The sequence below is a fragment of the Xylona heveae genome (genome assembly GCF_001619985.1).
Source record: "Xylona heveae TC161 unplaced genomic scaffold L228scaffold_8, whole genome shotgun sequence".
Classification (NCBI taxonomy): domain Eukaryota; kingdom Fungi; phylum Ascomycota; class Xylonomycetes; order Xylonales; family Xylonaceae; genus Xylona; species Xylona heveae.
Window position 1 is genome coordinate 583,782 of NW_017264200.1, and position 14,132 is coordinate 597,913.

Sequence of the window (14,132 nt, forward strand, 5' to 3'; positions counted from 1 at the left end):
GTAAAACTTACACATTAATGCCCCTCATAGAGAGTTCGCCTACCCAGTCCACCGCTGCTCTTCCGAGCTCTGCATAATCCAATCCTGCCTCAAATGCATTCCGGGCCGTTTTTCTTCGTGCTAGACATCGATAATAGAGATGATATGCAAGGCCTGGTCCATCAATGATTATTGTATCACGGGAAGTCTCTGTACTCCTATAGTCACTTACAGTTAGTAGCAATTTTTACGCAAGAACATTTGACAGGCAGTCAGTTCCATACCGGACAGGACTCCCAAGCACTACCAAAGAGGCATGAGCTTGGAGATTGGTAACGAGATGTGGGACGCCCATTTACATTGATCGGGGTTGATTATTGGCATATGCCAGACTTTATGTGGCAAGAAAGGGCAAGAAAAGTTAATATCGGAGGAAGAGCACGAGTTTGATGGAGATTGAAATGGATCCCGGATAGTGAGAAAGTCCGTTGTGGGGAAGCGAGAAATTTCCAGGTGACGCGAAAACCAAGCTGTTAAGTGAGTCCAGCAGCCCGAGTTTAGCTGAGAAATAGCAGGTGTGCAGTGCCAAAGTCTGGCGGGATCTCGCTACGGTTACAGCGGATGTCTAGGCCAATTTAACTGGACCACAATGTTCTTGCAGGGACAAATAATAATATTACAAGTCGTTGAGCTGTCAAGAATGAACTACGTTGTTAAATCTCTTGATAGAAGAACCGGGAAAATTAAAATAGTCGATTAGTATCAAATCAAACCGCGACATCAATCAGCATTCGCGGTAAGACTCAAGAAACTCCATCCGCAAATTGAACGCCTTTGCACCGTGTTTCTCCTCCACCTGTCGTAATTTTCTTCCATCGGATCCCTCCAATATGGCATCATCTTCTTCACTCCACACTCCCGGGATATCCGGCGGAATTCCATGTCCATTCTTGAAAGAGTCGAGCACAATTTGCGCGAGATCCGCTTGCATGCTTGTGCACTTAAGTGCCAATAGGACGTTGTCCATCTCGTAGCCAGCGGAAGTCTGAGTTTCGATCCAGCCATCTATATCGCCAACCTCGTCTCCATCTGCCACGGAAGACTGCAATCTCTCTGGTTCTGCTTCTTCCGCCGGCTCCCCAAACGCCTCCCAGCCACCTTCAGGTTCTGGAATGTCCAGGTCCAGAAGTTGAGTATCCAAAGCAAATATTGCTTGAGTATCAAGAGTTGTAGCGGGTTTGACAAATTGCGGTTGTTCTTCATCTTCATCCGCCGCACCATCCAACACATGTGGCATTGGTTTGTCCAGCGGCGACGAAAGGCTTTCACCTTTGACCTCCTCAAGTGGATTTTTGGTAGACTCGGCTCTTGATGATTGGGACTGTATGGTTTGCCTAGAGGTTGGACTTCTCTGGCGCTTTGAGGGATGAGGTTGCATCGGCATTTGCGGTTCTTTCACCTCTGCCTCTTCGTCATGAGTGCGCTTCCTTGGCTTATTGTGGAAATATGGCTCGTGCTGTTTATCTCTTTCATGACGATTGTCTCTGGACTGGACGTCCAATTGTCGCTCGTTCTCTGCCTGTGCTTTCTGTGGCATCTGCAGGGATTGCTGTGAACGTTGAAGCTCTGTTTCAGAGATCCGAGAAACAATTGGACTAGGATCTCCAGCCATATTATTATCAGTGCTTCCTTCCTCCTTTGGTGGAGCCACTTCAATCTGTGCGTCACGCATCGAAAGTTTTGGTTCCGAAGACGGTGGTAAAGTCTCCATTTTGGCTTCTAATGTCGGCCCGTCTGAATTCGTCTGATCTAATGGTGGGTCTGGCTGATTTTCAACACTATCATCATGACAACTGTTCTGCTGCTCCCTAGCTGCCGTCCTCGACTGACCACGCGTGAGTTCCGGCCTTGGGTTGTACTTCAGATACTTGTGCCACCGATCCCTCCATGAGTGAAAAGTGTGACGAGGAAACTGAAGCCATGAGCCCATATCACAATAATTAAAGATAGATATAACTGGGAGTACTGACCTTTGCTTCAATTTTTCTCCAAAATTCGTTACCACCAAGCTTTTCACCGTTCTGTTCGGCAAAAATCGCACAGTCATAGAGCAACTGGTCCTCCTCGACCGTGAAAAATTTCCTGGTTGAACCGCCGCGATGCCGTCCGACTGGGGTCGCTATACGCCTTACTCTATCATGATCGTCACCCATGCCACGCGAGATAGGCTTTTGCTCATAGTCCGATGCATCCAGAACCCGACCCGCCTTTAGGCAATCTTCAATATATTTATACGAGTGTCTGTTCGAAGTCAGTGATAGAAGAATTTCTAAAATTAGGACACCTTACTAACTTTCCCGGGCCATTATCCTTTAGATGGTCAATGATCAGGTAATGGGCTTCTTGTTCACGTTGGACTACTTCGCCCCCGTTTCTCTAGAGTATAATTGAGCTTTGAGGTTTGGAGTCATAAAAGTATTAGGAACGAACCAACACATCATCCTTGAACCGATTTCTCAGAGGGCATTTTGCGGAGATCCAAAATTTCATATCTTTGAATAACCCTCCCCGATTTTCCCCGTCCGCAGGGACATTTGCATAAACTACATGGGTGCCCATGTTGCCCTTAGTCGGCCTATTCAACGGTGGGGCTTAAAGCATTTGATTGAAGTAATCGGTCTCTACTTGGATTTCCACTATTGAATCTCAGAGAAGATGTAATGTTTCACAGTTGTCATTGGAAAACCTCAGATGCACTTAAGGTTGAGGCGTGGACAGTGAACGTGAGTTTACGCGATCCAAGTAGCCGTGTCGCGACTTCTCTCAACTGCTGGTGAGCGCGTTTGTAAGGAGGCTGAAGCCAAGCGAGTGAGATTGTACAACTCCAGATGGCAAATACTCGCAATGCCAATTCACTCACAACGACGAAACTATTCATATTCATTCATATCTTTATTATATGTGATTATGAATCGTCACGGTATAATTTAGAGTTTATATGAGAGCTATTCTGTTCAAATATGCTGGTGTCTTTCAAGACTTTGCTTTTTGCCATAACGGCTATCTCTTTTTGCACATTCATTGCACTTTTTGGACGGCTCCCCGCATTTAGGTACGGCGTATTTGGTCCAAGTCTTTTTGTTGATGGCTCTTAAATTGATTTACTCGATTGTGTAGAGATACCCCAATCGGCTCACTTCATCGTTTGCTATTGATCCATATTCCATCTTTTCTGCGCTCCGTTGACTATCGTTTCTGTGGGGGCCATGTATCACCTGCCCTGGCCCGCTTGGGCAATTACTTGATGCATGATAAGCATCCACTGGTGTTGGTTAGAAATCCAAATTCTTTTGCCTGGGTTAACGTGTTCATGCTAAGTTTGAGCTCTTTTTCAGATCATGTTTATTGGGCTTTTGGTGGTATCTGAATGCATGTTCATTCCGAAAGCTTGGCCTAGGTTAGGCTCAGGGCATCGCCTGCTGGTGCCCCTCGTGGCTACGCCCCCTTACATCTATATATATCTCGCAGCAACATCAAATGCGTCTCGCATTACTGCGAGCAATCATGCTGCGCAGATGCGCGCTTATCCTTATGATCATGTCCTCTACAAGCCAGGCATTCAATGTCGTACCTGCAAGCTGCTTAAGCCGGCCCGCAGCAAGCATTGCAGCATCTGCAAAGCCTGTGTGGCTAAACATGATCATCACTGCATCTGGGTGAACAATTGCCTTGGCAGAGACAATTACGTTCATTTTATCTACCTCCTCATCAGTGTCACCGTTTTACTCTGTTACGGCGCGTATCTTGGATATGCACTCCTTTCCCAGCGATTGAAAACTGAAATATCTCGACCATCTGGTCAACACTGGAGCACTGGGATGGCTTGGAGCCTGTACTTTCAATACTGGAGCTGGGCTCTCTCTCAGGAAATACGCATAGGAGCTGTGGGACTTTTGGCTTTCATGTGTATGCCGCTGTCTGGAGGATTCCTTATATATCACATTTATTTGATCTGGGCTGGAATGACAACGAACGAAAGCAGCAAATGGGCTGACTGGAGAGAGGCCATTTATGACGGTCTCGTGCTCAAAGCAAGTAAGACGCAGTCAGGACAAAGTCGAAGCAATGAGGCAGTCGAATCAGAGGTGAAGTGGCCGGTCTCGAGTGACCAGCTGCTGATCCATCGTTCGGTGCTGGAAGTGCAGGATGAGGGTGAGGGAACTGGAGATAAGTGGAAACCTATATATAGTCTGGCAGAGGTGGAGAACATCTATGACTTGGGATTCTGGGATAATCTCCATGATGTCTTTTGGAATAGAAGATAAACAATTAACGTAGCTTTATGACCGAGCTTAGCGCCGTATGACATAATAACCTGAGACGAGGGAAACCCATGGTTACCCGGCGTTAGTGGGGTGGTTTGGTCAGCATCTCCATTCTCTACGCCCACATCCACCATCTCTCAATAGCGTAATCGAAGCGAACAGCCACACCGAGAGTTGAGGAAGATAGAGCGATGGATACCAATCGCTGTATTGATCCGGACACGGTCCCAGATTGGGAAGAATTTATGGCAAATCCTCCCAAGCTGCAGAGAGAAGAAATACGACATACGGTGGTGTGCAAAGTTCGAAGATTGCACTGGAATATCTATCAGCGCCTTCGCCGCCCGGAACCCACTCTGTCACGTTGTCCGGTTTGTGATTCGGTGCCCTTTGGGTGGGCAAAGCCAGACTTTGACTGCAAGGTCGATCCAATCGCTGAATTTCATCTTCCTGGATTTATTGCTCCAAGATTGTGGGGAGAGGCCCGGTTCTCTCACCTGTATTTACGCATCGGATTCCGTTACCAGAATCTAGTTGCTCACAGAATGGAAAAGCTTGGGCTGTTGGAGGCAAAGCCGGCGGCAGGGCCGGTCAGCCCGTATGTCGTACAGCTTAAATTGGTTTTGCTGATTTTCCAAGCGCATTTTGACACGCCCGGCCTCATGAAGGAGTCGACGATCCAAAATGCACTAGAGGCTGGAAAGGTCATTCTAGATTTGACGCAGCGGAAAGCATATGTCAGGTGAGTGGGGAAAGCTATTTCGAGTTGAGAAGTAGTCTTCCAATCTCTCTTTCTGGACGAAGAAGCTAAATTCATTTTTTGTGGAATAGAGAGGCATTAGGTTTCAACAAAGAAATATGGGCCGGCATGGCCGACTTACTAGCAGCTGCTACGCCGGAACTCGAGCGGCAGTCTTTCTCGAGCCCAGAGTCTGTCGCCTCTCTGCCAAACACGCTCCCTGGCACATGTTCAACAGTCATCGCCTTCAATTTCGCAACCCTGTTTAGGGATATTGAGCGGGTGAATGACATTTGCATAATTGCGCGGAACTGCTTAGCGACGAAAGATACAGCGCAAGATTTCGCTGCTCTTGCAGGCTTTGACGCTCAGGTGCTCAAACTGATTGACATTTGCGTTCGAGTCACCGCAAGAGGTTACGACGGAGAGGCTGGCACCAGAAGCGAGGAGAAGTGGCAGAGAGCGATTAATGCCTGTATGTTCCATGTTTTGGTCGATATGCAAAAAGGATTCGCAAACAGAAATGAGCTGACTGATGATGGCTATAGACAAGAAATTGTTGATCACATGCCTCCAATTTCTCCACAACCTTGTCATGGGCAATGAACGACGAAAGCTGCTGCTGTGGCTCGATCTCTTTTGCCCCACGGCGGAAATGGACTCTTTAAGCTGCGGTCTCCTTCAGGGTCTCCCTGCCCACAACATTCCTCCCCCGAGAGAGAATATCTCTGCCACGCCAGAGACAGTAGCATCCTCGGCATCCAAGGAAGCCTCAAGGGTTGTACAAACATTTAAAGAGGCTGCGGATGGACTGACGGCCGAAGTGGAGCAACTGAGGCTGCAAGACAGTTCAGAAGAAAGCTTCCAAGCGTCCGCCATTCGTGCAATTAGGGGTACAGTGGACGGTCTAGCCGCTGAGATTCAACAACTTCGCATGCAGGGCTTGGATGGGCATATCCCCCGCATACCTCCTCTTCAGGATAACAAAGGCAAAGAGCGCGTGGGAGTTTCCGAGGATTTGTACGAACAAATTGACAATTTGATCATGGAAAGTGTCAAGAAGGGATCTGCGGCCTCGTTGGAAAACATTGTCAACCTTAGATATGCGCTAGCTTCTTCCAGTGAGGGAGAGGGCGCCAATACTACATCTCCACTAACCCCGAAAGACCCGGGTATGCCTGCAGGTTTCCCTTCGCCCAACTTTTCTGGCCCCGTTACGGAGGAGGACAAGGTCATGACGCGGACACCGGAAGCCGCAGCGTTAACTCTTGAGACTGCGAAGAAGCAGCTAATGGACCGGCTTCGCGACCAATCTTTGACAGATGAGCACGAGCCTCCATTTGAGGGATCAGAGGACGGTGATCTGAGAGATGACCCTGACGGGGTGCAAGGCGAAGGCAGTTTGGAAGACGAGGACGATGACTACCAAGGGCCTGGCGACCAAGAGCGGGGATTGCTCACGGATGTTCCTTTAATTCTCGGACCGCACGAGATTGAAGCCCTTCCCATGATCATTCAGACCGGTATCGTGAACGCCTTTGGGGGATCCCGAAATGCAAATCCCGATGGCACACAGCCCGTCACTAATATGCAAGCTGTGCGCTGCAACATTCTCCTCGCCCAGGAGGTGGGACGAAATTTGCTGCGTGAGCTTTTGATCTTTGTTGCAGCGTGGGATCTGCAGGATGAAGACTTTTATACCAAGCTCATGGTGCAAATCATGCAAGCGGTTCTCGAGAATGGTCTTCTCCCCTTTACGTACATGACATTCGGCGAAGCCAAGGACATCATCTCTCCCGCTCAAGCTGTCATCGTCAAGATTCTCACCTCCATCTTTCGGCAAAAGCAAGCGATTGCCAACGCGGCCGCAACTGCATCGAGCCCCGTCACCGGCCGGGCCACTTCTCCTTCCAAGCCTCTGTACCCATCACGTGTCGAGGTTGTCATGGTTCGCTACCTTTTCAGCGTGTTCCGGCAGTCCATCATCCCAGAGACTTGCGCTTTAATCTACCTTCAAGGTCAGATTCACGCAGGCAACGCCATCCCGGACGTTTTCCCCTTGAACTTGTGGGACGTCGAACGCGTCTACGAAGGCGTATATCAATTCCTCGAATTCTTTGCTGTTCTCACCGAGCACGAAGAATGGAAATCTCTTCTAATTAAGTGGGAGCTCGTCAACGAACTCGTCACCTTGTTGCGTGAACTCGAGGAAAGCATTCCCAAGGGTTCATTTGACGAGCCGCCTTCACCTAGCCCCGCTACCCCTTCTACTACCACCGGGACAGCAGCGGGCGCTGGAGTTGGAGCTGGAGCTAAAACTACATCTAACCCGGCACCACCACCGCCTCCTCCCCCTCCCCCTGCCCAAGCCAATCCTTCCCCGCCGCCCGTCGTGTCCGTGGAACGGCCCTTTGACACGGACCCAGGCGCTTCGTCTACTCCCGGAATCGCCCTTGCCAATGGCGGCAACGGACCCCTCGCTCTCCCACCGACGCTTCAAAACCCATACTCCCTCGACCCATCGGTCAACGAGCTCGTCGACGACCCCGACGCTGCAGCCGCTCACGGCCTCGGCAACGAGTACCCGCAGGATTTCGAATGGCGCAACCTCAAGAAACTCGTCATTCTCGTTCTTTCCTCGCTCGTATGGAAATCACCCACCGTGCAAAACCAGGTCCGCCAGTACGGCGGCATGGAGCAGATCCTCTCCTGCTGCCGCTTCGACCAGCATAATCCGTACATTCGCGAACACGCAATCATGTGTCTCCGATTCCTCCTCGAAGGAAACCGTGAAAACCAGCAACTTGTTCACGAACTCGAGCCGAAGATGGCTGTGCCCAGTGAAGTCCTCGACAAGAGAGGCTACGAAACGTTCATCGACGACGCAGGTAAAGTTGGGCTGAGAAGAAAGGATGGATTGAGCGCTGCGGCTGCCGCTGCTGCAGCCTCTGCCAACCGGAAGTAATCGCTTGGAGCCAGAGCCCCGGATCTGCTCTTCCGTTTGGGTGCTCATATTACTTTTTCTTTCATGATCAAAAGTGCTATCAAGATGGGACTAGCAAGGCGCGTTTTTATAGGACGGGTTCGTTTTCACCAATGGATTTGACGGAGCTTTCTTTTTTACTGGACTTGATGAATGTTTTATGGGCAAAAGTTTGAGGACGTACTGATTGCCATGGATATTCAATTTGACCGTTGCTTTCTTACCTTTTCTGCTTCCTTCTCAAGGAGTTTATTGACGAGGATCTTGCATTTTGCATGAAAAGCCTACATTGCCTTTATGGCGTTTGTCGTTTGTCGTTGCAACACCTTGTACTCTACCTTTACTCTACCTTTTACCCTTGTCGCTTTTTACCCTATCGCTTTTACTGACATGGTAGTACGCATATCTTATTCGCGCAGTGCATTATATTGCATTGCAACGTCGCATTCTCATTTTCGTAGCTTAGCACTTTCCGTCTCGTCATATCCTAAAACCTGTCTCATTACATCTCAAAACGACCAATTTACGCTTCTTCTCCTACCTTGTTCGTTTTACATTGGTTCTTGTCATTAATTTCAATGAAAGAATGAAAGTGAAAAAGAATTAAAGCCAAGCAAAAACATTTTTCGTAAATGCTATACGCATGTCCTTGAAACTTTAAAAACCTTAAAAAAACTGAATGTTTCGAGTTAAATTACATGTACATATCATCCCACTCCTCTTCCTCTTCTTCTTCTTCTTCTTCCTCTTCAGGCTGCTGTGCACCTTTTGCCTCTGCCCCCGCTCCTGCTCCTGCTCCATTTCCACTTCCATTTCCACCAGCCCCAGCCCCGGAACCGGGCCCCGAGCCGGACATACCGGAACTAGTGGCACCGGACCTCGTGCCAGGCTGGACGGCACTCACAGGCGTAACGACGTGGCCGTCGCGCGTGCGGCGCTCGAGCAGGTCCTTGCGATCGAGCGGACATGTGGCGTGCAGACGCAGCCAGGGGCCGATGCATTCGAGGTCAAAGGCGTGCGAGGGGTGGCATGGCAGGCGGACGACGAGGGGGTAGGGATCTTTTTGTCCAAGTTGTTAGTTTTTTTTTTTTTTTTTTTTTAATTTATTTTTTTGACGGTGTTTTGTTTTGTTGTTGGTTTTCGTATCATTCGTACCCCCAACCCCTTTTAATTTTTTTTTATTTGGGTTTTCTTTGGTATCATTCGGACCCCCGGCCATTTTTTGAAGCAGGATAAGTCAAGGGTAGAGCGGGGTAAAGAAGGATAAAGTATGGATAAGTCAAGGGTAGAAGGGTAGAAGGGTAGAAGGGAGACGGATAGAGGGGGGAGAAAAAAGAGTTGTAGGAATGATACGAACGAAGGGACGAAAGGGAAAGGAAGAAGAGGAGGAGGAGGATAAAAAAGAAAAGGGACCAAAAGAAAGATACAAGTGGAAGGAAAAGAGAAGGAACCGCATACCTTCAAGAAAAGGCGTATTGCAAATCGGACAAGTATCTCCCTCCTTGAGAGATTTCTTGGGAACGCGATCCAGCGCTATAGACATAACATGTCAGCTCAAGGTTTGGTAGCATGAGAGTGTGGTTGCAGAGCGAGATAGTCACAGTGAAAGACATATAAAATATTGAGGGAAGTGCCCGAGGGTTACATACCGTCTAAGAAACCCTGGCCGACACCGCGGACTTCGCGCGGCGGCATGTCTGCTTCGTTGAGTAATTGCTCAATGAGCTGGTCCATGAGCGATTCCCATCCTACTTGACTCGTTAGCTTTTTCTCCTCTAAATCTTCACAATCGTCACCACTACCACCACTTCCCCTTCTTCCCCTGTGGCGTTTTCTTCCCCTTTGACTTTTACTTCGCCATCACCTCGTCTTCAAACTCAACGAAGCCAACAAAAACGTTACAACTCCACCTGACTCAAACACAATGACACAACACAAACCACACGATTCTCCACAGGTAACTTAGTTACTTACCCCCATTCTCCTGTTCCTGCGCACCAGCTCTTGTCGCAGCCCCCGTTCCCGCTCCCGCCACATTAACGCCCGCTCCCGCACCCAAGTCGACTCCACCAGCGCCATCTCTCCTCATGACAGCAAAGGCATCTGCCAATGTGCGAAACGTCGCCGCCACGTCTCCCGGCGTCGGGATGGCATGGATATTATTATGCGCGCGATCCGAGGTGCCCTCTGTATCGACGAGTTCTAGCGCAGAGAAAAACGACGAAAGATCCGGGCGGCGCGGGTGATGGTATCCTGCGCCTGCTGCTGCTGTTTCTGCGGATGCGAATCCGCCCGAAGAGCCAGTAGAGCCAGTGGTATTCCGTATAAAGATGTCGTCGGATGTGCTGTGAGACCGCTCGCGTTCGCCTTCGCGCTGGGCTTGCGCTTCTGAGGCGGGGATGTTATGTTCGACTGGAGGTATGACGGAAGGCGGATATGGTTAGTAAAGTAGAATGGTTGGTCAAGTGGATATGAAGACATCGCAATAACATAGAGACAGAGTATAAGTCTGAAGCAAAGTATGGGCTCAATGTCAAGTGTATATCAGAATATCGCGATAACAGAGAGACACAGTATACGCCTGAAGCGCAAATGGGCTTTATGCCAGGGTTATGAGAGGAATAATCTCATACCTTCGTAGGTTGCCATATTGGCTAGAAATAACTGACCAAGACAAGTCAAGTCGATGCCAGGATGCGATGCGATTATATTACCGACAGTTGCGCAAGGTTGAGGCTCGCAACGCTCGAATTAAAGCTGGTTATCGCTCGTCGCGGAAAACAAAGATGGCTCACAAAACCGCAAAGCTATAATTCAATGGTATTTATCGAATGAGTTGTAAGAAAGGTGAGAAGGTGAGAAGGTGACGCTGGAGTATGCGACGAATGTCCAGGGTGGTCTTGTTCTCATAAGGCATCCAGTTCGTTTACGCGTTAAGCCATGCATCAGGCATGTCTTCACTGGAGCAAATGTCAAGGGTCTCTGAGAGGGCAGGGAGCTTTGACACCATACCTGAACAGGTATGGTGAGTTTTTTTATCGATAAGATGCGATTGATTAGATATATTCTGAAACTCGAGACAAACTATCAGGCAAGAGTTTGAATTTTGCAGTGACAGGCTTGTTGTGACCTTAAAGGAGAAAAGAAAGAGACACTCAATATATCGACTAATTTCTCTGAAACTAACAGAAATTTTAAAATGAAATTTTTCTTTGTGACAAAAATTCAACCACCCGTAGGCATAGAACAAGTATAAGAATAGAAAAGTGAGAAAAGTAAGAAATCCGAGAAAAGGTCAGCGAGTAAAAGAACCAGTAGATGATTTATTCGAGATATTATAATGAGCTGGTGATGAGACGTTGAAATGTGAAAGCTCACAAAGCCTTTTTACATGATGACTTCGTTGGCGACGTCCTAAATATAACGTTAGCAACCTTGAAAATGAAGGTAACAAGCCATAGACACCGACTCACCCGCTTGAGTTCCTTGAATGGCAAGCACACGCAGTTCTGCACGCGGACTTCCTCGCCAACGGCACATTCTTTGCCCAAAATCGTAATGGCCTGCACCTTGACACCATTCTTGATGATGCTCGTCGTGTGGCTTGCCACTGGCGTGGGGGTACCCTCAACACGAGCCCAGGCGCCAACACGGCTGTTCCAGCCAATGATGGAGTACAGCACGCATGCATCGTGCTTAATCTCGGCGTCCTCGAGAACAATCGACTCCTTGATGCGAACGCCGGCGCCAATCACGGCGCGGGGACCGATAGACACATTGGGGCCAAGCTTGGCGGTGGGGTCCACCGTGGCAGTCGGGTGAATGAAGACGGGCGGCAAGATGGTGGCCGACGGGGGAGTGAGTTCCTCAGACAAAGACTGAAATGCTTGCTGCAAGTACAGCGCGTTGGCAGGGACGGCAGAGCCAGCCGTCTTGATCTGGCGCCAGAAATCCTTTGTCTCGTAGACGAAGAACTGCTTGCTGTCGGCGAGATCAGACAAAATGTCCTGCTCCAGACGGAGCACCTCGCTCTTCTCGCCGTCCTCTTCAGCCTGGGAAGCCACAAACGAGGTGTCCAGGTTCTCGGACGAAGGGTAGGAAATCATCCGCGGGCGGTCCGTGCGACGCTTGATGGCACTGCGGATAGATGGGAAAATGCATTCGGTGGCGAAAAGATAAACACCGCAATTGATCAAGTTCGAAATGTGCGACTCAGGCTTCTCGACGTAGTGCAGAACCCGCTTGCTGTGGGCATCCGAAACCAGGCAACCAAAGTTGGTCGCAGCATCGTTGCCGACACGAGTACCCAGGATGACCGCCTCAGCATCCTTCTCCTCAAATAGCCTCAGCATGTCGTTGAGCGGGAACGAGCAGCAGACATCGGCGTTGAGCACAAAGAAGCGCTCAGGACGGCCCTTGAGAATAGCATCGCGGAAGTGATACAGACCACCAGCGGTTCCCAGGGCTTGGTATTCTCGAAGGTAGCGGATGGTGAGCTGAGGGAATTCCTTGGAAGCATCCTTGATAAAGTCACGGAAGACAGACTCATCAAAGTAACCAACAAGGAACACTTCATGGATTTCAGGGACCTTGGCCACAGCCTTCAGGCAGTGCCAGATAATAGGATGACCAGCGACATCAAAGAGGGGCTAGGGGAGGTGGTCAGTAAGGCTCACAGTATAAGATATAGAAGCCGTCTGCAGCAAAATTGAGGTGTGCTGCGCTTCCGTTCTTCCATCTACGAATAGGTTATATACGCACCTTTGGCACATCCAGCGACAAAGGCCGGAATCGAGTTCCTCTTGAAGGTCCACCAACCTATATAGAAAGATAATTAGCCCCATCAGATCAAGCATCAATTGGCTTCCTTAAAGCAAATGCGATGCGCCCAGCGCTCCGCCATCACTCGACGTGCCAAAATATTGTTCCCCCACAACGACATATTCCCCCCTCCACCAGCAATCTAAACTTATTCCCTCGAGCTTCATTGATCGGCATTCTGCTCTCTATGTTGTTTCCCTCTCAATCTCCTTTCCTTTTTTTCTCCTCCGGTGGGAAGGTTTCAAATCATGTCGCTCGTTCAGATGCCTCCTACATCTGTTCTTTCCGCACGTTTCCTCGCACCTTCGGACCCATCATCCTCCAGCCATTGCGCTGTACATTTCGACCCGCACCTTCCCCAAATGCCCCAGCCTCTCCATTTCCAGCTCCTAGGCCATGCAAGAACCGGATCCATTCCCACAACTTGCTTGCCAAAATACATTCGATCTATCTCAATGGAAATTCGCAAAAAGAAAAAGAAAACAACTCACAAGAATCACCGCCTTGGTGCTACTCGCATGGCTGCCCGCAGCGCCCTGTCTGAATGGCACGTTGAGCATATTGTCTGTCGTAGTATTCTTTGACTATTGGTATCCGTCTTCGTCTGTCGTAGTATTCTTCAAGTATCGGTATCCCGTCTTCGTCTGTCGTAGTATTCTTCGACTATCGGTATCCGTCTTTGTCTGGCGTGGTTATTCTTCGACTATCGGTATCTGTCTTCGTCTGCGTAGTATCACGATACAGAACTCTACTGTACTTGAGCAGCCTTATAAGTCAGCCTTCGTCGTGGTTCAACGTTCGAATATGATCGCGAATAATGTCGAATATGATCGCGAACAGAACAATGGTCTGATGACGTGTTGTTTTGGGGAAAGCTTAGCCTGTGAGACCGACGAGGGTAGAAGGAATTGTTGGAGAGATGGGGCAAGTCAGAGGAGAAGAAAGTGGTATCTTACGATTTCAGTTTGACAAGAGAATCAACAGAAAAATCAAATGTGCCAACTGTTCTGTGTCCTTTTTGATCGTCAGCTGCAACCCAACTTTAACATCCTCGATCCCCCTGGTTCGAGGGGTCCGGCCGAGTGCGCAAGGGGGAGGGTGCTTGGTCCATCAGCTCTTAGTACAAAGGTATTTTGTACCGTTTGAATAATCTCAAGTACCTTCATCCCACTCTCTCGGGTAATTTATGGTGACCTTCTATCCAAAGGTACTTTTCAACATGATCAAGGTACGTTCGAACTCGGACCAGCTTTCCATGACTGGTGCCCATCGCTCACAGGTGAGA

At 49.1% G+C, this 14,132-nt stretch overlaps 5 protein-coding genes across 5 annotated transcripts; 2 read left to right on the forward strand and 3 right to left on the reverse strand.

Annotated features, from left to right (window-relative positions):
- Positions 1-667: 667 nt before the first annotated feature.
- On the reverse strand, positions 668-2,730 carry L228DRAFT_262224 (hypothetical protein). The gene is made up of 4 exons (XM_018334396.1): positions 2,470-2,730; positions 2,333-2,415; positions 2,010-2,280; positions 668-1,951 (listed from the first exon to the last, which is right to left on the reverse strand). Exons 1-4 carry the CDS (start codon positions 2,596-2,598, stop codon positions 764-766), a joined length of 1,671 nt encoding a protein of 556 aa, XP_018186730.1. The 5' UTR covers positions 2,599-2,730; the 3' UTR covers positions 668-763.
- Positions 2,731-2,896: 166 nt separating this feature from the next.
- L228DRAFT_167586 (DHHC zinc finger domain protein) lies at positions 2,897-4,342 on the forward strand. Its single transcript, XM_018329446.1, has 3 exons — positions 2,897-3,091; positions 3,157-3,310; positions 3,375-4,342. Exons 1-3 carry the CDS (start codon positions 3,000-3,002, stop codon positions 4,302-4,304), a joined length of 1,176 nt encoding a protein of 391 aa, XP_018186731.1. The 5' UTR covers positions 2,897-2,999; the 3' UTR covers positions 4,305-4,342.
- Positions 4,343-4,495: 153 nt separating this feature from the next.
- L228DRAFT_240053 (hypothetical protein) lies at positions 4,496-8,008 on the forward strand (the record flags this gene model as incomplete). The annotated part of the gene is made up of 3 exons (XM_018331204.1): positions 4,496-5,046; positions 5,136-5,518; positions 5,592-8,008. 3 exons carry the CDS (start codon positions 4,496-4,498, stop codon positions 8,006-8,008), a joined length of 3,351 nt encoding a protein of 1,116 aa, XP_018186732.1.
- A 712-nt stretch (positions 8,009-8,720) lies between these two features.
- Positions 8,721-10,675, reverse strand: L228DRAFT_240054 (hypothetical protein; the record flags this gene model as incomplete). Its single annotated transcript, XM_018331205.1, has 5 exons — positions 8,721-9,085; positions 9,485-9,559; positions 9,676-9,774; positions 10,001-10,438; positions 10,660-10,675. 5 exons carry the CDS (start codon positions 10,673-10,675, stop codon positions 8,721-8,723), a joined length of 993 nt encoding a protein of 330 aa, XP_018186733.1.
- A 535-nt stretch (positions 10,676-11,210) lies between these two features.
- Positions 11,211-13,900, reverse strand: L228DRAFT_248954 (GDP-mannose pyrophosphorylase A). The gene is made up of 5 exons (XM_018332979.1): positions 13,804-13,900; positions 13,339-13,613; positions 12,788-12,844; positions 11,500-12,675; positions 11,211-11,440 (listed from the first exon to the last, which is right to left on the reverse strand). The coding sequence occupies exons 2-5, from the start codon at positions 13,405-13,407 to the stop codon at positions 11,414-11,416; spliced, it is 1,329 nt and encodes a 442-aa protein (XP_018186734.1). The 5' UTR covers positions 13,408-13,613; positions 13,804-13,900; the 3' UTR covers positions 11,211-11,413.
- Between the last annotated feature and the right edge of the window lie 232 nt (positions 13,901-14,132).

What these genes read in the sequence shown, in the direction of transcription:
- L228DRAFT_262224 (XM_018334396.1), bottom strand. Translation starts at nt 2,598, where the DNA reads ATGGGCACCCATGTAGTTTATGCAAATGTCCCTGCGGACGGGGAAAAT. An exon ending in GGTTCAAGGATGATGTGTTG is followed by an intron (nt 2,416 to 2,469) that starts GTTCGTTCCTAA and finishes ATTATACTCTAG; the next exon opens with AGAAACGGGGGCGAAGTAGT. An exon ending in AAGGATAATGGCCCGGGAAA is followed by an intron (nt 2,281 to 2,332) that starts GTTAGTAAGGTG and finishes GACTTCGAACAG; the next exon opens with ACACTCGTATAAATATATTG.
- L228DRAFT_167586 (XM_018329446.1), top strand. Translation starts at nt 3,000, where the DNA reads ATGCTGGTGTCTTTCAAGACTTTGCTTTTTGCCATAACGGCTATCTCT. An exon ending in GGACGGCTCCCCGCATTTAG is followed by an intron (nt 3,092 to 3,156) that starts GTACGGCGTATT and finishes TCGATTGTGTAG; the next exon opens with AGATACCCCAATCGGCTCAC. An exon ending in ATAAGCATCCACTGGTGTTG is followed by an intron (nt 3,311 to 3,374) that starts GTTAGAAATCCA and finishes GCTCTTTTTCAG; the next exon opens with ATCATGTTTATTGGGCTTTT.
- L228DRAFT_248954 (XM_018332979.1), bottom strand. Translation starts at nt 13,407, where the DNA reads ATGCTCAACGTGCCATTCAGACAGGGCGCTGCGGGCAGCCATGCGAGT. An exon ending in TGTCGCTGGATGTGCCAAAG is followed by an intron (nt 12,676 to 12,787) that starts GTGCGTATATAA and finishes CACCTCCCCTAG; the next exon opens with CCCCTCTTTGATGTCGCTGG. An exon ending in CATTCAAGGAACTCAAGCGG is followed by an intron (nt 11,441 to 11,499) that starts GTGAGTCGGTGT and finishes CGTTATATTTAG; the next exon opens with GACGTCGCCAACGAAGTCAT.